Source organism: Chinchilla lanigera, unplaced genomic scaffold, assembly GCF_000276665.1.
Source record: "Chinchilla lanigera isolate Chin_1 unplaced genomic scaffold, ChiLan1.0 scaffold00053, whole genome shotgun sequence".
Lineage (NCBI taxonomy): Eukaryota > Metazoa > Chordata > Mammalia > Rodentia > Chinchillidae > Chinchilla > Chinchilla lanigera.
In genome coordinates, this window is record NW_004955454.1 from 6,232,123 (window position 1) to 6,254,054 (window position 21,932).

Consider the following 21,932-nt stretch of genomic DNA (forward strand, 5'->3'; position numbering starts at 1 on the left):
GCATGAAAAGGAGTGTCTGGGTTCTAACTTCAGGAAGAGGGAACTTGTCACAGATGATGAATGGCAAGCCACAGAATGGTGGGCTGGGGTAGGGGGTCGGGAAGCCATGCAAGAAAGGAAGGTACCGAAGTTTTATGTGGCCGTTTGGTTTTTTTTTTTAAGTAATAATGACAAAAACCAGTTTCTCTTCAGTAGCTGCAGATGATGGCAGGCACGAAGGGCAGGGGCCTCTTTCAAAGCACCTTAGGATTTTGGGACATTTTGCCAGTGCGCTGTTCCGAGCATCAGGCTGATGAGGGAGTGTGATATGGTCAAAAAGGCTGCTGCTGTGAAAGTCTGCGGAGTGCAAGGCAGGAGAATGGATTTTTTGTGCATTGGCCAGGCTGAAGTAGGAAAGCAGAGATCACTGCTTAGCTATAAAGATGGAGCTCCCAGACCATGTGGATATTGCCATATTCTTAGCCATTCTTTAGCATACCAAGTAGCATGCTCCATTCAAAATTTTTCTTAGACCCAGAAACATAAATTTATAAATATAAACTTGGAAGCCTTCAATTCCTCTCAATTTCCCGTAAGTAAAGAACCAAGATTAGGCAGGAGGAACAGAAGTGGCTAAGTGAATCTTTCAACTCCAGGAAGACAGAGTTTTCCTGAAGATGACCTTGGTTTCAACTGATGGATGGATTCTCACCCCTTCTGACTTCCTAGAACAGCAAGCACTGCCATGTAGAAGCAACAGGACAATTCAGCTGAGGCAGGGGTGCAGAGGGGGGAGGATGCTTTGAGGTTATGATGAAGGTATTCTATTTCTATGGTCTGATGAAGAAGGAAGGAGTCTGTGTCCTGCCTGATTTCGGCTCTGCTGGAGGGCACACTGACGGTTATTCGAAGAGGCAAGTTTTAGAGAAGAGGGAAAGAAGAGTCATGGTCTTATTTTTTATTCTTGAACACCCCCCTCCCCTTACCAGATCTCACAATTGCTGAAGAGTTAAGTAAGAGCTAGTTAAGTAAGCTGTGAGCCAGGAGGCCTTACAACACCCAATAATGCTGGGTCTGAAAAGTACATGCATTTTCCTGGTCTCAAGGTCAAAGCAGCACACCACAGCACAGTAGCACAGCTAAAGCAGCCCTTCCACTGAAAGCCTTTTATCATCACTGTTGGTTTCAGTCATTTTTCTGTTTTACCCTCAGGGAACGGCACATACAAGCGTGTCTGTGCTGCAGTGACGGCTAAGTCTGAGGTGAAGCTGCAGAGTGAGGAAGGTCACATGCTTCTTACCACCAGGGCAAGACATGAAATTGCAGTATGTGTCAGCTCATGTTGTTACTGCACGCATGGTGCAAAGGAAGAGTGAATTCCCCTCCAGTACAGGAAACCCAAGTGGGAAAGAATAAAAAGCACAGGAAACAGTCTTCCTCAGACAGTAAATAGGAGACAGAGGTAGAGTAGAAAGCACAGGCAGTGAGGATAGGCAGCCATGACGCTGAAGAGACCCAGAAAGTGAGAGCAGGCATGCAGGAGGCAGAATGCTGTGCAGGGGGGTAAGGGAACAATCAAAACAGAGAGATGACCACAAGTGAATGGCTGTCCAACGGCAAACAAAAGGTGCTGGGTGTGGTGGGCACCAGAGCTCATACCGGGTGGGAGGTGTCACAGCTCTCTAGTTGGATGTGACTTGCTCTTTGTGCTGTAAGGCCCCATTAAAGCCAAATTCATTTTTCAATCTAACTGATATTACTCAATACTGGATTCTAAAAGTAGGGTTTCTCACACAAGGAGGAGTCAACCACACAGTTAACTTTTTTATTCTGGATTCTGTAAACAGGTTTCCAGGTAATAAAAGGAAACAAATACCCCTTTCTGATCAGAAAATAACCCCTAGGAAAAGAAAACTGGACTGTGAAGTAGACTTCACTAGTAGGGAGATCTGGAGAACATTCTAACCTCTAAATCTTTCAGGTCTCTGAAAAGACCTAAAATGTACTACACACTTACCTTTCCTCAACTCCCAAATTCAGATTTTCTTCTGCCAAAATACATTTCCCTAACTGCCATACGGCTGGACTCCAGTAATCATAAAGCTATTATGGCCCACAATGTACTGTCCAAAAATTCCAAGTACGTACAGAGTTTGGTCAAACCGAATTGGACGAGAACTGAAAAATTCTCCCGTAAGGTCAACACTAAACCTAACCACTGAGTTTGATTCTGTTCTCCTCCAATTTGGTTTGTGAAGGTACCAGTGTAACTCTTTCCCGAACCTTTACTGGTAGCCTTCTGGGTTGCTGAAGGCTGTACTTAATCTGTACTTTAACGAGAAACCTCTAAGAAGCCGAACTCTATGAAGTAGTATTTCTCTCATCAGTCTTGCAGCCATCTCCCTTTGAGGCACACATATGAAGGCAGAGATCTTTATACACTTTAATCATTACTGAGGTCCCAGGGGAGCAAAGAACATATTCTTTTTTTTGGTGGCACGATTTGAGATAGGATCTTGCTATGTTGTTCAGGCTAACCTGGCACTCACTATGTAGCCCAGGCCGGCCTTGAACTCATAGCGATCCTCTTGTCTCTGCCTCCTGAGCGTGTGATTACAGGCTTGCACTTACATGCCCAGCTCTAGCACATTTCTGCTGACTACAGAACTCTCTTTTCCCAAAAGTCAGGCATCCCCAATCTCCCCATGCACAACCATGGGTGCTACCAATCCATGACTATTACAGAGCTAGGCTCACACAGGGAGAGCATTGACTATGAGGTGATCTCTCAATTAGGAATTATAACCAGCAGTTAGCAATTAAGCACGTTAAAGTATATTAAAAAGGGTGCAGAGGTAGATGCAAATTAGGAATTAGGGAGTTATGAGGCTTCATAGTTCAAAGAAGGCATGGATAACAGGCTTTGCAATCAAGGACCAAAAGTAACAGAAAGAAAAGATAGTTACTACAGAGCTGGTTGCAAGGACAGACTTTTTTCACCATCTTCCCTGAAGCACAAAGAGAGAGCAGTGTGTTAAAGAAACATCAGTGTAAAATCTTTAGACTTCAAATAGCACACAAAGGCCCAGCAAGAGAGAGCAGGAGGGGAGACAGATAGGTTGGACCTAGTAGCCCTAGACATAGGTATGTTGTACAGGATGTTTACCTAACTGGTTGCTGGTCTTATCAGGTCATCTGAAGGCTGTGTTGCCTGGCTGACACACTAAGTTTCCATACTGAGTCTTTGCTTCTAAAAAAGTAATGTTTTTGCATTACAGTTCTGGGTTGGGGAAGAAACTCTAGTTTCTCAGGTCTTACTGCTTGAATTGCAAATACCCAAGCAGTGTTTTCATTGACCCTGTCTCACTTCCTGTTTCTCCTGCTGGGTTGTTATAAAGCCCAATAAAATTAGCACCACTGTTATAGTTTGAAGTTAATTTAAATTGGCGATTACATTTTTACATCCTAGACACATGGGCTAACCCCTTCCCTTCCACTTTCTTTAGAAGTGTGTGGAAGACAAACAACCTTTGAACATAAATACAGCGTTAAGCCAAGCCGTGCTTCCAAACCATTATCTATTTTGAGAGCATAGGACAATGTATTCAAAACTGTTAAATTCCCAACCCTTCTAAGTACCAGTTTTCCTTCTACATTTTTAGGTTTGTCTTAGGATGTGTTCAGCAAGATATGCCTTCAACCGATAGATGTATGGCCTCTCATTAAGACTCAAATGAAGATTTACTATTTCTAAACAGTTTCATCTGAACAAGGGTAATACTACCTACCTTTAAGAGTGTGATGAAAATTGACAAAAATTAAATAAAATGGCACTTATCACCTTGTATTTCACAAAAGAGGTTCTTTCTTCCTACCTGGACATTTCAGGTTGTTGAGCATGGGCCTGACAAGCTTTATTAAAGCACTTACCTCCTACTATTAATGACTTTTCATCTTTCTTTTTTTTTTTGGTACCGGGAATCAAAATCATGACCTTGCACTTGCCAGGCAGGCGCTGCACTGCTGAACTATATATCCCCGGCAATGTCTTTTCATCTTTCTAATTGGACAGGCAAATTAAATGCTTACTCAAGTGTCAAGGTGCACAGTCCAGGCCAGTTTAACCAGAAAAATTATGGATCTGAGTGTTCACAAATCACACAGGCTTAGACAACTACTTAACTGGGTAATGCCTTCTACCTGCTTTGTTAAATAGCTCTGGACTAGTGATATGTAGGGGAAAGTGGTGAAAAACCACCTTAGGAGCTAATCTATTACCAACTAAGGTGAAAAATAGAACTAGAAGGGTTACAAATACATCAGTGAGAGAAACATTAAATGTAATGTATAAAGGTACCTTGAAATCTGGTGACTACAAAGAACAAAGGAAATTCTTCCCACCAGGAAGAGGCCCAAGGACCTCTGACCCATATACTCAGAAACACTAATGGTCTTAGCACATGCATTTAAAAAGCACTTAAAAAACCACAGCAGAAGTTTGAGGCCTTAAGTTTGAGATTGTTACCCAAATGCTAACAAATATTTTTTTAAACTCAAGGTTTGTTTTTATTTTAAAATTTTTTTATTTCAACATACATTTATGGACCACCTACTAAGTGCCAGGCAGGTGTGCTGGGTAATTACGGGAAACCACAAGTGCTTCAGAGTGCCCGCTGTTTCGTGTACAGATGCTTGCTGGATTTGTACAACAGCCCTGAAGAGACAGGCGCTGCCTGTACCATGCATGGTGAGGACAGGGTTACTTCTTGTTATGCCTGTTTTTAAATAGAGGCTGGGAAATCCCAGCAAAGAGATTAAAAAGTCACATTTTACTTGTAAGTGCTGGGCTTTGGTCTTTAACAGACAACAATGCTTTATCTTCGATAGCTAGAGTAAAACCCTTATTGAATTGCTAATTTCATCAGCAATAGTGGTATAGAGAGGTCCAATAAAGAGATTTCTAGCGTCTTTTCAACTGTTAGTTGCTAAAACTTAAATGAAAAGAAAAAAGATTTCAACATACTCTCTAAAAGAAAGGAAAAAAAACCCGGGTAAACTTTTACTTGCTGTCAGGATCTAAGTATTAGTGATCAAGATGCTTTCTGTCCCTTCCAATGCCAGGGCAAGGAGACAGCACTGCACACTCAGTCATCATTGCTTTCAATGGCCCAGTCTAGAGCAGTGGTGGTGAACTGTAGCCAATGGCACGTGTACCGCAGCAGGCTATTTGTTCACTGCTTTAAAAGGTTCACCTCAGCCGGGCATGGTGGCGTACGCCTGTAATCCCAGCACTCGGGAGGCTGAGGCAGGAGGATCATTCCAAGTTCCAGACCAGCCTGGGCTACAAAGTGAGCTCATGGCCAGCCTGAGCTGCATAGTGAGACCCTGTCTCAAAAAAAAAGCTCTACTTCACCATCACTGGTCTAGTGCCTTGGTATCTACCCTGCCACAGATCTAGGAGGAAGCGAGTCTACAAGAGAGTTATTCTGAAGTCTAGAGAGCCATTGTTATTTCTATATCTTTTATTGTAATTAACACGAGGACCCAAACTTCTGAGGGTAACAGCATTCAGCCAAGCCACTGAGTAGATGATATACAAGAGACAAATGAAAATGGACTGCGTGACATATCAGATCCAAGCAGCAGAAAACGAGGACAAGGAAGGAGTAAAGGTGTTACACACAAAGAGCCAAGCAGGGCGTACTCAGAAATCGGGTCCTCCTGCCACCAGGCTTGAATGTCACCTGCTCAGATGCACAGTTAAACTTCGCACAGCCTGTGAGGGGGAAACAGGGAAGAACAGAGAAAGGAGAAGAGACAGAACACAGCTACAAGGTGTTAGATACTTGAGGCTGGAGTGGTGAAACGTACTAAGATGGCACACAAAAGACTAGCTTCTGTGGGAGGTCAGATGGGTAAGAAAGGAAATATCAGGCCTCAGTTCCCTCCATCTGCATAATGCCCAAACTTTTCTGACAGGAATAATGTTAGCTACTTATGTTCCTTACCAGCCAAATACATTCATGTTGTGAAGAGACAATTTGTATGAAACTGTGGCACAGACACCTCAGATATCTGTACTTTTAAATACTTTCCATTTAGATTTGCAACTCCTTTCAATTCTTATTCTAATGTTATTAGAAATTCTTTTGTCTACATGTATGTTTTGAGCAGTAATTGATAAAACTGTATTCAGAAAGTAGATTACAGACAAAAAATTAAACTGTCGTATTAGGTTGCCAATCCCACACTTAAAAAGTTAAAAAGTCTACATTGGCCAGGCGTGGTGGCGCACGCCTGGAATCCCAGCACTTGGGAGGCTGAGGCAGGAGGATCACTGCAAGTTCGAGGCTAGTCTGGGTTACAAAGTGAGCTCAAGGCTAGCCTGAACTGCACAGCAAGACCCTGTCTCAAAAAGACCAAAAAAAAAAAAAAAAAAAAAAAAAAGTCTACATTGGCTAAGAAAACACATTAGCTTTCGGAAAGTACTAAAACTTCTTAGAATTTGGTTCAGGAAATTTCAGTCTAGTATTGAAGCTTCTCTTGCAAATCCCAAATGAGTTACTCATAGGTTGTAGATATAACTTTCCACTGTGATCCCTTGAAAAAAAGCTTTTTCACCCAATGGGAGCAATCAGCCCAGTTATTCTAATCATCACTCAACTTCCCTGCTCAGCCCAAGGATTTATCAGTGAACCACAAGCAGGCTATGTTCTGGTTAGCTGGTGACAACAAGTTACATATCTGGATTTTGTTCCAGGTATGGCAGTATCTCCATTTTAATGTTTCTGGATGGCTGTTTTGATTTCTTACCTTGACCTGGAGCTGAAAGGCTTGGTACTGAAATGGCACCATCACTGGTGAAGGCTGAGTAGAGGTTGTCACTGGAGGGAGATGGCTTAAGAGGCTGCAACAGCTGATTCTGCCCAGCATCTGGGATGTTGCCAGGAGGGTGGAGGGTCTGCTGGGGGTGCAAGACCGAAGCTGTACTCTGACCAGACAGGTTACCTGCCAAAAGAAACACATGGCACAAGGAAACATGTAAAGCTTCTCCCAATGCACATACAGGCACTTTCTATTTTCCCTATCAGAACTAGGGATTGAATCCATAGCCTTGCACGTGCTAGACAAGTGCTCTCTCTACCACTGAGCTACTTCCCCAGCCTTTAAAAAAATTGGTTTTTGACACATGATCTTGCTAAGTTGGCCCAGCCACTTCCAACTTAAGATCCTCCTTCCTCCTGAATAGCTGGGATAACGGGTGTGTGCCATTGTGCTTGGTTTAGGCATTAGTCTTATTCCTTTAATTTGTCTCACTGAATGATTAATGATGAGTCAAAAAATTAAGCTGATGAAGGGAAACAGTCCTCACTAATATGAAGGGAATAATATGAAGAATCCACCAGAATTGTCAGGGGAAAAGTCTAAGCAGAGGCTGCCTGACAATGTATTTGCATAGCAATCCAACATCTTTTCTAACAGGGCAAAAAAGTGACTATGGAAATGCAAAAACACAACTGTTACTGTCAAATATAGGCTCATGTTTTTTATAAACACATCTTTATTAAAGGATGCATGAGTTGGTCCTAATGTGCTAGAGAAAAGTTTGGGCATCTATGAAGGCTTCTAGAGAACACAGAGCTACTAAGAAGTGTGTACCTGCTCTCCAACATACTAAAAGTAGATCTGCAAAGTAAATATAAAATAAATACTTTAGCCCTCTTACTTTGTAACTAATTATCTGTTAACACTACAAAATTTTACCAAGAATTAAAACTCTTACTGGATGTGGTGGCACACGTCTGTAATCCCAGCACTTGGGAGGCTGAGGAAGGAGAATCACTGTGCATCAGGGCTACAAAGTGAGTTCAAGGCCAGCCTAAACTGCACAATGAAACCCTGCCTCAACAAAAACAGAACAAAACAAAATGAAATGACAACTCTCTAACCTAATTCAAACAGACAAACTATGGTCCATTTTAGAGATTATAATTTAAACCGTTTGTTTATAACCACTAGTCACTTCTTTTTCCTGATATAAGTGAAATAAAAAGCTTTAGCAAGGATGTTACAATTTCAGACTCACCCAAGTATTTATTTGACGTATACACCAATGCCATGTGCAATTATGACTAAGTCATTCATTAAAAGGAAGAATCTACCTTAAGGTTACTAAACAGAGGATGAAGTACTTGCTTCCCAGTGTCAAAGAGTTTGATTGAATGTGGGTTGTACGAGTTAATGGGCAAAGCTAAATGTTTAGGCTTACGAACAATTACACATGAACAATTATAAATGGATTACAGTGGAAAAAGCCATTATAATCACCCACTCTACTTTTATAGACTCAAAAAGAGGTTTAACAAATACGAGGAATAGAGAAGTCAAGGAAGCAAGAATATTAGGAAAGCCAGACTCTCACAGAATACCCACATAAACAGTTGGGAGACAGAAACAAAAGACGGCTCACTTGGTCTGGTGCTTTTTACCTGAAAGCTGTGGGCTTTTGTTCCCCAATGAACTGCTACGACTAGATTTGCTGCTTTTGCTCTTCGCGGGTCGTCGCCTTCTCCCTGAAAGGGGAGCAGCTGGGGGAATAATGACAGCAGGGGGAACCTTGCCCAGTTTCGTATACAAAGATTCAATTTCATGCTTCTGGCGACTCTGAAGATCCTGAATCTCTTTAAGATGTCTACAAAAGATAAATAAACAATTAAAAATATTACTGCTATCTTTGCTCAAATACGAATTAAAGCAAACTCTCCAGCTGGGGATGTAGCACAGTGGTACAGTGTGCGAGGTCCTGGATTCAATCTTCAGCACTGCAACAAACAAATGTATATTCTTGTACGTGCACTCAAATATTTACTTAGTTACAAACCTTTCCCAAAATGTACTGCCAAGAGATTTTCTACTTTGTCAACTCATTTTGTTATCTTCATTATCCAACAAACTTTTGGTCAGCCAAAAATGAGCGACAGCTGGTTGTGGTGGCTCACGCCTGTAATCCCAGCACTAGAGAGAGTGAGGCAGGGGGAATCACTGAGTTCAAGACCAGCCTGGGGTATAAATTGAGTTCAAAGCCAGTCTGAACTACCCTGGCTCAAAAAACAAAAAACCCAAAGCAAACAAACAAGAGTTGATAATTTGTTAGGGGAAAAAGATCTCCTGACTTTTAAGGACATATGCAGGATAGGTGAAATCACTACTCTTATCCAATTTGACAAAAGTAATTAACAAAACCTGCCAATACGATCATACATACCAGTGCCGTTACAAGACTCATTTGGTAAGATTAAATCCAGGACCTTCCACTCAGCTACAGTCTCACCCTTTTTAAAATCTTGAGACAGGATCCTACTAAGTCTCTAAATTGCCCAGGCTAGGATTGAACTTGTGATCATCCTGTCTCAGCCTCCCCAAATGCTGGAATTACAGGTGTGCACAAAAATGCCTGCAGGAGTAGGTAATAATGGGTGCCATTCTGCTTTCACAGGAGAAAACATACTTTTCTCGTAGCCGTCGCAGCTCTAACTTGAGGTCTTCATCTTCAATGTCTGACTCATTGTCACTGCTCATGTATGAGGAGTTGAATGAATTGCTAAGGCTCTGACTCAGAGTCTGGAGGGGAAGGCTTTTTGAGCACAGCTGATGGGGCGAGTGTGGACTGCCTGAACCATCATCCACATCCCTCCCTAGGAAGGCGGCCTCCAGGTCAGAAGATGGTCCGTTTAGATGCGAAGGCTCTGAGGGTTCAGGCTTTTCTTTCTTTGGTATCACAACAGGAAGAACAGCTTGTTCTGAATCTCTAAAAGGAGATGTCTCTGGCCCCTCTTTCTTTGCCTCAGCGATCTTTTCTTCAGTTCTTGATACGGAGAAACGTCCCACTTTGTTTGCTGCAGCTGTCACCTGAAAACGTCCAACCACGGTAGGATGCCCAGTTTCTGACTTGGCTTCTGAGGCAGGAGTTTTGTGGGCACTATCTGGCACGTCTGAAGAGATACCAGGGAGTGTTATCCCATTCGGCTCTGGTTTCACCAGGGTACTCTCTGGACTACTACTTGACAGTACTGAGGACTCTGATGAGCTAGACTCAAAATGAACAGACTTTGCATCTTCTGACTTATTTTTACTTTCTTTCTGGGCATCATCCTTCGCAATGGAAACCTGGTGGAAAAAAGAGAACAAAGATTAAAAACTGAAGTCCCTAATATTTATTTCCAGCATGGATCACTAACAAAAAAGGGAATCACTTTATTTCTCAGTCCATGAAAGGCTGGATCTCTACACAGTCACTCCATATTTGAATGTGAAAATGAATTGAGTATCATTATAGAGAACAACCTATCTGTATCGAGTTGCAGATTCTGAGTGGCTGGTTAAGCTGACTAAATAATTTACTTTCATTTTTCATGTTATACATAGGGTTCATATCTTGGTCAAAATATATAGGTTCTAAAATCTTGAAGGTTGCCTGTGACTATATTATATATGAGAAATGCTAAATGCCAGGTAAATTTTAAGAATCACTACAACTAACAGCCACCAAAAGAAGGATCCAGACCCTTGTCCTTGTTTGTGCATGTATTATAAATAGCATAGATACAGCTATAAACCTCCACAACCTCAGTTTATAAGTGAGAAAAATATCTACTATTCCCAATTCCAAGGGCTACAATAAAAACAATCTGAAAGTAGTTGTGAAGGCAGGCTAAAAAAGATTTGCAAAGGTTGTTGAACACTCTAGAAACTGCTCACTTGTTGGACCAGGTGGGAGATTAAGATAATATGGCATCACCTGATGCTGACTCAGTATTACTACTTAAGGAGATAATTCTAAGGAAACTATCCTACATGTAGAATACATTTTTTATACACAGAGATAACAAATACCATTTAGAGGTGGAGAAGCAGTGGCCAATTTCAGAGAGAACAAGTACTCACGGGGGATGAATAGGAAGGAAGTGTGTGTATCTACTGCTCTAAGTATTCTATTTTTTTCTTTAATTAGTATGTCTTATTTTTAAGAGAGGAAAATGAAATGAGTTCTCAAGTGCTGTATAAAAGAAATATAACATTAGATTGGGAATTATGTCCCATATAGGTACTGATTTTATTATATACACAACTCCTCTCAAAGAGGAAATCAACGCCAAGAAAATGATCATCTTACCTGAAATCGTCCCATTTTTAAAACACCAGCTGCTGAACTAGTTACTTCTGTGCCTTGAGAAACTGAAACAAATACACAGAAGAAAACAAATTAGTATCCTTTTTTAGTTAGCGCCTTTTTTCCTCTGGCTAGAAATACAGGACATTAAAGACTCACTTTTAAATGAAAACCAGTTAAATTTACTTTTGCAATGGAATACTTAAGATAGTAGTTTTCAGAATTACTGGTAAGTAGTTTTGACCAACTTTAAAGACACTTAGATCCTATGTCCCAAGGACAAATCTTTGATTTTTTTTCTGGAGATATTATAGGCACATATCAGCAGATAATTTTATACACCTAGCAGAATACTGATCTATACTTCCATATGTTATCTTAGAGATTATTCCACTGTGATTCTTTTTAATAGCTGCATAATGTTGTATTTTACCTACATACCAAATATATTGTTTCAATGAACTATATTTTAACCAAAGCTTCCACTGATGGACATTTAAATTATTTAGAATTTAGTATCTTAAATTTGCTATAATTAGTAGTCTTTTATAGATCTATAAATTAAAGATGCAAGTCTGAATCATTTCCAATTAAAATGCTGACATATAAAGAATGAAGTGACTACAATAAGAAGACTTGAGATATAGGCTCGGCAGACTGGATCAAAAAGTTCAAGTTATATTACTAAGCTATAATGATTAAAAAGAAAAAACCAAAATAATAAACTACCACAGTACTGGCACAAAAACACACATGTAAATCAACGGAACAGAGCAGAAGATGCAGCAACAACTCCAGACATATTCAGCCACTCAATCTGACAAAAGGGCGGAAAACACACGCTGGAGGAAATAGCTTCTTTATTTAGCATATGGTGCTGAGAAAATTGGCTACACATATGGTAAAGATTAATACTGGACCTGTATCTCAACATGTACTAGAATACAACCAAAACGGATCAAAGGTCTAAATACTATATTAACATAGAAAGGAGCTGCTGGAAGATAACAGAAGTGAAACTCTTGAAGATACAGATGTAGGGAAGCCCTTTCTGAACAGAACCCTACTGCACAAGAAATAACATCAAGTGTCAACAATAGCAAGTTAAAAAGGAAACAACCAATAGAGCAAAGAGACAACCTACAGCATGGAAAAAATTTCTGCCAGATATACCTCAGACAGAGAATTAATATTTAAAATATATACAAAAAAATTAAAACAAGACTCAAAAAATGGACAACTGAAATGATAATATACTTTTCACAATAAAAAATACAAATGGACCTTAAATACATGAAAAAATGTTCAACATCACTAGCCACTAAAGAAATGCAAATTAAAACAACACTAAGATTCTATTTTACTCTAGAAAGAATAGCAATTGTCAAGAAATAAAATAATGGCTGGGGATATAGTTCAGTGGCACGGCACCTGCCTGGCAAGTATGAGGTCCCAGGTTCGATTCCTGGTACAAAAAAACAAAACAAAACAGGGCTAGGGATATAGCTCAGCAGCATAGCGCCTGCCTGGCAAGTGTGAGATTGTGAGTTCAATTCTGGGTTAAAAGAAAAGAACAAAAACAACAACAACAAAAAAACAAAAAAGAAAAGAAAAAGAGGAATCAAATACTGGTGAGGCTGTAAGGAAAAAGGAAACTTCCCATGCTGCTGGTGGTGGGAATGCAAACTAGAACAACCACTATAGCAAATTAATATGGAGATTCCTCAAAAAAATACAACTAGAAATTGTATTTGACCCAGCTATTTGGATTCTAAGTACAGTATCTCTCACAAAGATTTAGATACTGTTTTACACTGATACATGCATGCCTATGTTTATAACAGTATAATTCATAATAGGTAAGTCTTGGAAGCAGCCTATATGCCCACCAACAGAAAAATGAATAAAGAAGATGTGGTATTCACATACAATGAAATACAACTCAGCTATAAAGAGATATAAATCTTGAGTAACTTATAGGAAAATGGGTGCATCTTGAAAACAATGTCAGGTGTATTAAATCAGATACACAAACTTAAAAGTCCTATGGTTTTTCTCATATGAAAAAATCCATAAATATAAGTAAAGAGCAAAGCAAAAGATAGAAGGAAACAGGGAGACAGATCTACGCAAATGAGGCAGGGGACCAAGAGATGGAGGAAGGAAGGGCAGAAGGGAAAAGGGGCATAAAAAAGAATTAGGATGTGCCATGTACATGTACCAAATAGTGATACTTAACTACGTATCACAAACATATATAATAAATTTTAAAAATAAAATATAAATAAAATTTTGATAGACATTACTAAATTGATCCCAAGAAGCTTTACCACATCCCCACCCACCACAAAAACATATTTATATCTCCAATTTTTCACTTATTTTTGTAATGAATGGCATTTTCTTCTGATTCAACCAATTTTAAATCTGTTATTGCTTGCTGTGAGTATTAAACTTTACACTTTCCTCTATATCGGGAATTAGAAAGGTGTGATTATCAGTGGACCAAATCCAGCTGTTTATTTTTATAAACAAATTGTACTGGAATACACCAAACTTACTTGTGTGTGTACTGTCCATTGTTGCTTGTGGGATGTAACAGGGGATCTGAACAAGATATGACAGATGCTGTATGATCTCAAAAACCTAAAATACTTACTAACTTGCCCTTAAAAGAAGGTTTGCAAATACTTTTTGTTCACTGAAAAAAGCAGAAAAACATTCCTCCTGTGTTTTCTTACAGCACCATTTTTATAAATTTTCATCTTTGGATTATTTAGAATTTACTTTTTCATATGTTTACATTCCTTTTTATTTGATGGTAAAATTTATCAATTTTATTGTATGTATTTAGGGTCTATAATATGATGCTTTCATAATCCACATTTTTCTTTATTTTGTCCATTACTAGATTTTCTAGTATGCTACACTGTTTGAAAGGTATTTATTTAAAAATGAGAGTCAACAAAAAAAATGAGTCAATTCAGAATAATTGTTTTAAAAAAATATTCAAATTGACTAAAATCTTACATTTGGATCTTTGTACAAATATAATGTCCAGACTTTTCAACTTGATCTTTATATCTATGTATCCATCCAGTGTCACAAAAGACTATCAGTAAACTGACTTTTATACTGTTAGAACTTCTTAATTTCTTAAGGAGTTTGTTTAGGTAATAACAAAAGGTCTTTGACTAAGAAATTACCATGCACAATAGTTCTCTCACTCCAATATGACTCATTGATCTGCTGATATTTCATGCTTTAGATATTAGATCAGTGGTCCTCAGTCATGAAACACACAAAAATGTTCTTTGTAACAGTCTCAAATGCACCCACATTTTCAAGACTGTCTTTGAAACAGTAAACTTTATTATCAACTACTTTATTATCAATTAGAACTGGGGAGTAGTAACATCAAAAGAAGGGTGCTTCTCACCATCCTTTTGAAGCTGTGCTCCTGCTTCTGTAGCTGCTGTTGGAGCCACCACGGACACAGGCTGTAAAACACATACACACACCACAAAATCATTTTGCCCGGTTCCTTTTTCCCAAGCCTTTTTGTAAAATAGCAGAAAACTAATATATGTGCAGGAATACTTATGCCTAAGGGGTTTTTCTTTTATAAACTAAAAGTAAGTCTAATGTAAAGAAAGGTACCTTATTTTAAGAAGAATTTTAAGTCTTACCCTTTATTGCTTTTTCTCATAGGGTACTTAAGAACACAACAAATATTCACAGGAAGTAGTTTTATCAAAACGTTATTGTCTTGTTGGGTGTGGTGGCACATGCCTATAATCCCAGCACTAAGGAGGCTGTGGCAGAAGGATCACCATGAGCTCAAGGCCAGACTAAACTACATAGCAAGATCCTGTCTAAAACAAAACTCAAAACCAAAACAAACCATTTTAGTCTCATAAAGTTTAGCCTCCTCCAAAGCATAAATAAAAAATCCACAGGGTTATGATAAAATTTAATCAGATATATGACAAAAAGTATATTTCAAGTATTTTCTATAATTACACTATGGAGTCAGTGTTAGTATTTTATGAACCTGTCTCGTTTCTGTTAACTGGAACAAGCAGGGACTCTAAACTAGGCATTAAGGTATTAACAATGACTTAGGTTACACTTTTTGTTTTAGAAATGCAACAGATTTGGGTTAGATTCTATCAAGGTTTTTAAAACACTTACACCACTTGCAGAGGTCACTGTAATAGTCTCTGGACTAAGTGTTCGTTTCAACTGTGCATCAAGATCTTCTAGAGGTTGCTGAGACTGAGCAAAAAAAGTTACAGTATAAATTCTTAGGCATCTTCATATAGGCAATTTATATAGGGCATATGTTTTATGCTTTAGATTACAATATAGGGGGCTGGGGATTTAGCTCAGCGGCACAACGCCTGCCTGGCAAGTGCAAGATAGTGAGTTTGATTCCCAGTACAAAAAAAAAAAAAAAAAAAAAAAAAAAAAAAAAAAAAATAGATTACAACATAACATGTTTTCACTGACTATAAAACAATGTATTAAAATTTAGTATAAAGCTTTGATAATCTACCAGGTTCTCAAGATTATATGCCAGTTCTAACAAGCTTTAGAGTACTTTAGCTACATTTTTGTGATTTGAAGCTTCATAGTCTTATCTAGGTTTGATGCTATTCAAAGTGATAGAAAATTTATCTTCTGTTTTAAAATATATTCTGAAAAAACGCATCAAGATCTCTTGGTAGATCAACTGCATCCCACGTTCCCTGTTTCTCAGTTTTATATGCCTTCCTGGGAACCTATTCCTATGATAAGAGATAGCAATAAATACGTTTTGTCAGATTCAAGGAACATTACTGTCTTTGTCAGATTTTATGAGGTATACTTCTGTCCTACAGATGGCAGCAAAGGGGTTAACCACGCCTCTCTGCCATACAACTTCAGTGTCATACTTTTTTACCCTTGTCAGTCTCTGTTTTACCTTGGTTCTATCAACCCATTCTTATATACCTACTCTCACATAGCTTTACTTGTACTTTTCCTCCTATACAGAAGCATTATCCACTGACCCTTATACTTCATATTTTTCACTACACTTTAAATCCTTTGAGAAATCTAAATGCTTTTGTTTTTCTTTTGAAATGAGGTTTCACTATGCTGTCCAGGCTGGTCTTAACTCCTGGGGCTCAAGTAATCCTCCTGCTTCAGTCTCCAAGTGCTGGGGGTACAGATGCATACCACTTGGCCCAGTTTTTGATTGCTCAAACTCTGAATTTACACTTTCACATTGGACTTTAAAAATTCATGGTTGGTGGAATGGGCTTTTTGTTAGGTTTATTGTAGCAGGTTCTTTACATTATATTTTAAGGAAAATCAGATCAAAGGAGGCTGTACTAGGCTTCTCGAGTAGGCAATGTTATCTTTTTTTTATAGTTCCAAAATGAATTCTTAATTTAGTTATGAAATTTATTCGCTTGTCCCATGTCAGAAGCTTTTTCATGGTTACCATGGATTCACAACAAGTATTTTTCTATAGGACTTCAATCAAATATGTTGGTAATAGGATAGGGTAAGAAAAGGATAATAATCTAAGCAGGTAATTCTGACTACCACTGCACTATATGAGTATGAGAAAGGAATCTCAAGTTCACACAGCAGGTCTCAGTTCCTGATTAATCCTAATATCACGTTTTCTAGGTGACCTTAAGCAATGTTCCAAACAAAAGAACTATGAAGCTTCTTATTTTATTTAAGTTGTATTTGTGTCATTAGCCACACTGTTTTTTAAAAGAAAGGTGTTAATAAGTCCATGTCAAAAAGGACCCAGAAGCCAAGATCATGCAATGGAGAATTTAAACAAGTGTTGTGAAAGCAAGCAAGGGCATAGAAAGAAATCTGCCTCGACTTGGGGCACCTGAGTTAGTGAAGGTCCAGGAGAAAGTGGCAGGTGCTCACTGGGTAGAGTACCAGCAGAAAGTTCAGTACCCACTGACAGCACCTACAGACAATGGAGGAAAATTTAAGTCCATGAGACATTAATAATAAAGACTGCATTACTAAAAAGCACAGCAACTAATTTCAATGGGTAAGCCTAAGAATAAAATGTTATCTAGTTAAAGTGTGGTAATCCACAGTTTACACTCTGGTATGTCCTCAATAAAGAACATCATAATATTATGATATTATCATATGGGCTATTATGAAATATACATGAAACAAATAAAATAGAGTAAAAGGTTATTCCCTAGGGAAAAGAACAGCACTAAGCCTATATGCATATTAGGGGCACAGTCCAGACTTTTAGGGGTGGGGGCTATATTGTGAATTGTAACTAAGGGTTTCATACTTGGTTATGTCCACTGTCCTTTTTGAGACAGGATCTTGCTAGTCCACTATGCTGCTCCTGCCTCAGCCTCCCAAGAGTGCTGGGATTACAAGTGTGTGCCATGACGCCTGAACTATCCAAGTATTTTTGAGCCATTTATCTGATATAATATCATCAGGCTTTTTTTGAGCTTGCCAGGCAGGTGCTGTGCTGCTGAGCTATATCCCCAGCCCCTTCATCAGGCTTTGGTAGGAAAAATAAGACATTTCTAAGAAAACAGAGGTTGGTTTACAAATAACCAAAGGATAGGTCCGATAAAAAAGACATCAAAAATCTGATACTACCAAGTAAATTCCATTTTGAGTGAAGACTATTCAGATGGTTCCTGACTTATGGCTCAATTTAAAAATTGATTTATGATGCTGTAAAATAAATATGCATTTAGCAGATGTTGTCCATCAAATTAAGAAAAAGAAATTGGGGGGGGTGCTTTGGAGATGGGGCTTGTTCCAATTCCTGGGCTCAAGTGACCCTCCCACCTTAGATTTTTTGGCTTTTGTATTGAGTTGTATTTCCAGCCCTTTTTTCTCTCTCTCTTTTTTTTGGTACTGGCAACTGAACTCATGACCTCTTGCTTGCCAGGCAGGTGCTGTGCTCTTTTTTGTTCTTTTAAAGATAGGGTCTCACTAAATTACATGGGCCGGGCTCAAACTTGTGATTGTCCTGCCTAGTCTCCCACAGTGCTGGCCACCCATAGCCTCTTGAGGAGCTGAGACTGCAGCGCACACACCACCATAAAATTTTGAATTTTTATCTACCCTCAAGCTAACAAAATGTTGTATGAGATGTCTTTTGTGATGCTGGGCAGTGACAGTAAGCCACAGCTTTGTCAGTCATATTGTCATAAAGACAAACAACTGATACCCTACAGTGTTCAGTGTTGTTAAACTACAATGTCCAGTTAGATTAAGCATAATAAATGCATTTTTGACATCTGCAATTTTAAATTTCAGGATGGGTTTATAGGGACTTCACCCAATGTAAAGCTGAGAAACATCTGTATTACTCCACTGTGAAAAATAGCTCACATCAATAACAATGCAGACAGATGGCTGAAGCATGTAAGTCAGTAGACATAATGAGATTAGAGAGGCTGAAGATAGCAGAATGAGAAGATATCTAACACAGCAGAATCAGAAACATTCTAGCTATTTTATCCTAGAATGAGATGATTTCCTCTTCCTCTATATCACTTTTATCATCAACTTTCAATTTTTTTTGTTTTTGTGTTTGTTTTTCTTCCGGTACCAGGAATCAAACTCACAACTTTGCGCTTGCCAGGCAGGTGCTTTGCTGCTGAGCTAAATCCCTAGCCCCTCAATTTTTAAAAAATAGCAAATTGTACATGTGTGGAATCTACCAAAAGCAGAAAATGTGCTTCATTCTCTGGTGAAATAAGTGATGAATTACTGTTATTATAAAGATTGTGCCAACAGACACTTTTACCTTTCTTTTGGGGTAAAATTTCTTTGGTTTATCCCAATTTTAGGGAAATTCCTGTATTTTACCTGAAAATTATATATTCTTAGGAAATTGTGCAATATTAACTAACCCCCAAATTCTGCCATACCTTAAAAAAAAGTAAGAAAAATCCTGTGTTCAAGGTACATACATTCTAAAATTACCATCAGTTTAAAACTGAGTATATTTATTATTGGATTACTTCCAAGGCTGAGTTGAAGAATGCAATTAGGGGGAAAAAGGAGCAATCATATTTACCTATTTTGAAATAAGAATCTTACCGGAGCCTTAGTTAAAGATGGCTTTGAGGGAGCAGTTCCGGGTTTCACTCCTGATGCTGTGGTGACTGGGGCTGAAACATAGGTCCCTGGAGCAGAAACTTGCCCAGGTGTGACCACTGGCATAACTGACAAACCGGTTGTTCCTAATGGCAAACTGGTTGGTGGTAAGCAAGTACTTGTAGTGGAAGTCATGAGTTTGCTTGGTGCGACAGCAGTGGTTGGGATGCCTGGTGTGACAGTGGTCTCTACTACTAGCGATGTTTCTAGTGAGACAGGAGCATGCTGAGTTCCAGATGAGCTGTGTTCACTAAAGAGAGACCGCAGCTTTTCCTCCAGAGTTTTTATGTCATCAATCCCAGGAGCTTTGGGTTGGGTATCAGTATCTATTTCTGGACAGTGGGAATGGGGCTGGTTGAGAAGCAAGGCTGGCTGTGGCTGACTATGAATGAGTGTCTGCTGCACAGCAGGCACACTGGAAACAGGCTGTACCAAGGGTGGGATACTTGGTACTTGAGGTAATAAAGGTGTAGACGTAGGTACTGCTGCCTGGGGAAGGACAAGAGTAGAAGCCACAACTGATGGGATGGCCAAAGGATGCAGCCCACCAGGTTGAGGGATAGAACTAGCCACTCCTGTTCCAGGGGAGGAAGAAGATGGTGCAGAGAAGGACAAAGCCAACCCAGCTGTACTGCTATCAGGTGTTTTGTCTAGTGAGTGTGCACTAACCACCACTGCTTCAGCTAGAGTAGTAGTAGAGGTGCTGCTGCTAAGCTGAAGAGATGGCTGTGAAACTATGCTTGTGAGTGGAGTGGTAACAGAAACTGATGTTACTGAGCCTGCCCCAGTAGTACTACCTGCTGCCTGCTGAGATAACACAGTTGGAGGCTTGGGGCCTGAGGCAGCTGTACCGCCTAAGGCAGAGGTTGAAGTCGTTGAAACTGTTATAGAAGGAAAAGTGACTGTACTAGGAACAATGCTCCCAGATGTGGAGGCCTGAACTGGCTGGGATGTGGTAGGCACTGAGACAACTGCAGGTACAGTGATGTTTGATACCACACCAGAAAATATTGGTGACTCAGACACAGGGGGTTCAGGAGGACCACTTGAAGTTACCGCACTTGTGCTGGTGACAACTCCAGCAATCCCCTTTTCAGTGGGTACTATAACCTCAGGCTGTATTACTGATGTGGAAATGTCATTAAGAGGGCTGCTTGTTATAGGGACTGACAGTGAAGGTGTGGGTGCTGCAGTGGTTGGAGGTCCTACAGCAGCACCACCAAAAAAGGGAGGAAATGTTGGTCCTGTTTGACTAAAGTTTGGAGGTGCTGTACTGGGTCCTTCAGTCATTTGAGCACGTCTAAGTTCAGAAAATGCCTGCTGGAGACTGAGGGATGAGGCAGAGTGAGATAAGTTCATTCCAGGGCCCTGAGAAGCAGAGGCAGCAACTGCAAAGAAAAACAAACATATGAACCAACCCATTTAAAAAAGACAGGTTCAGAAGACTGTTATAATAACCTAGTTTTAGACCTCTAACAGTGCCATATATCAACAAAGTTTAAAAAATTTCCCAAGGAAATAACTGGCTCTAAAACAGCAAAGTCAAGTAATAGTTTGATCAAATAAGTCAGTGTATATGAATATCTATTTTTGGAAAACAAACAAACAAACATGGAATAACTTGAAAACATGTGTGGTAGTTCTAAATTCAGAAACAAACACATACTACAGTATCTACTTCACAGGTCATATCCAGTATGGCTAACTTTTCATTTAACCCTATTTATCTACTTCCCTCCATGTCTGCTGTTTAGAGAGGCTGTAGGATTTACATAACTGTGTGGCAGAATCAGTCTTTACCTGTATCTGATATTTCACTGGTGAAAACTTTTGACTCTCGTAATCGACTTTCTGGTACAGGACTTACTATAAATCTCCTTCCAGCTGAATGAACAACTTGAGTTAAAGAACTAGCAGGAACACCTTGACAAGAAGAAACAAACCACTTAATTGTATCATTATTCCATGTATTGTTACCAACACAATATTAGAAGGGTTCATTACTGGTGCACAAAACTTAAAGGTTAAAAGCAAGGAAAGAAATTCACCTATTTGCTGTGGCATGGAAGATGCAGGAATTGGTTGTTTGAACTCTCCTTCCAATTTCTACAAAAAACAAAATTAAATTCATTCTGAAATGAAATCCTAATGATTTGGCAAGGCAAATCATCACATCTGAAGAGAATCTGAATGCTTGTTCTTTGTCACAGATGTAATGTGTGATTAGTAGACATTTTGTGTGGTAAAGTTAGCATGGCAGAAATACTTCAAAACCCCTCACAAAGCTTCACTACGGGAATGGTGAACCTACCTGAGAACCTGAAAAGCCATAGTCGTCCTTTCCCTGTAGACTCTCCAGTCCCTGGTCACCCTCTGGTTCCACACTGACATCTTCACTGAGCATTTCATCAGCTTTTTCAATAATTTCCCGTACTTGATCCACAAATGACTCTCTCTCTATTGCTAGAATAAAGTCGTTGTTCACCTATGAAAGAAATGTGGTATCTGATTAGCATGGTATATGTTAAGCTTTAAGTCATTCATCTACCACTTTTGTAACTTCTACTCTACTTGCACATCTACTGTATTACTTTTGTTTTTTTTTTTTTTTTTT

The 21,932-nt window shown here is 39.2% G+C and overlaps 1 protein-coding gene across 18 annotated transcripts in view; it reads right to left on the reverse strand.

The window, feature by feature from the left end:
- Wnk1 (WNK lysine deficient protein kinase 1) overlaps positions 1-21,932 on the reverse strand; it is a 130,199-nt gene that overhangs the window by 3,631 nt on the left and 104,636 nt on the right. For 8 of the 18 annotated variants that reach the window (XM_005395993.2, XM_005395992.2, XM_005395997.2 and 5 more), the window contains 13 exons: positions 21,630-21,803; positions 21,367-21,424; positions 21,119-21,241; positions 19,262-20,706; positions 17,049-17,132; positions 15,344-15,427; positions 14,589-14,649; positions 11,153-11,214; positions 9,488-10,146; positions 8,469-8,671; positions 6,793-6,987; positions 5,663-5,755; positions 2,946-2,987 (listed from right to left, as the gene is read on the reverse strand). In XM_005395993.2, coding sequence (XP_005396050.1) covers positions 2,946-2,987; positions 5,663-5,755; positions 6,793-6,987; positions 8,469-8,671; positions 9,488-10,146; positions 11,153-11,214; positions 14,589-14,649; positions 15,344-15,427; positions 17,049-17,132; positions 19,262-20,706; positions 21,119-21,241; positions 21,367-21,424; positions 21,630-21,803 — 3,283 coding nt within the window. Of the gene's footprint in view, positions 1-6; positions 875-2,945; positions 2,988-5,662; positions 5,756-6,792; positions 6,988-8,468; positions 8,672-9,487; positions 10,147-11,152; positions 11,215-14,588; positions 14,650-15,343; positions 15,428-17,048; positions 17,133-19,261; positions 20,707-21,118; positions 21,242-21,366; positions 21,425-21,629; positions 21,804-21,932 lie in introns of those variants that run through there. The other 10 variants (XM_005396003.2, XM_013520157.1, XM_013520156.1 and 7 more) reach the window with 4 other exon arrangements.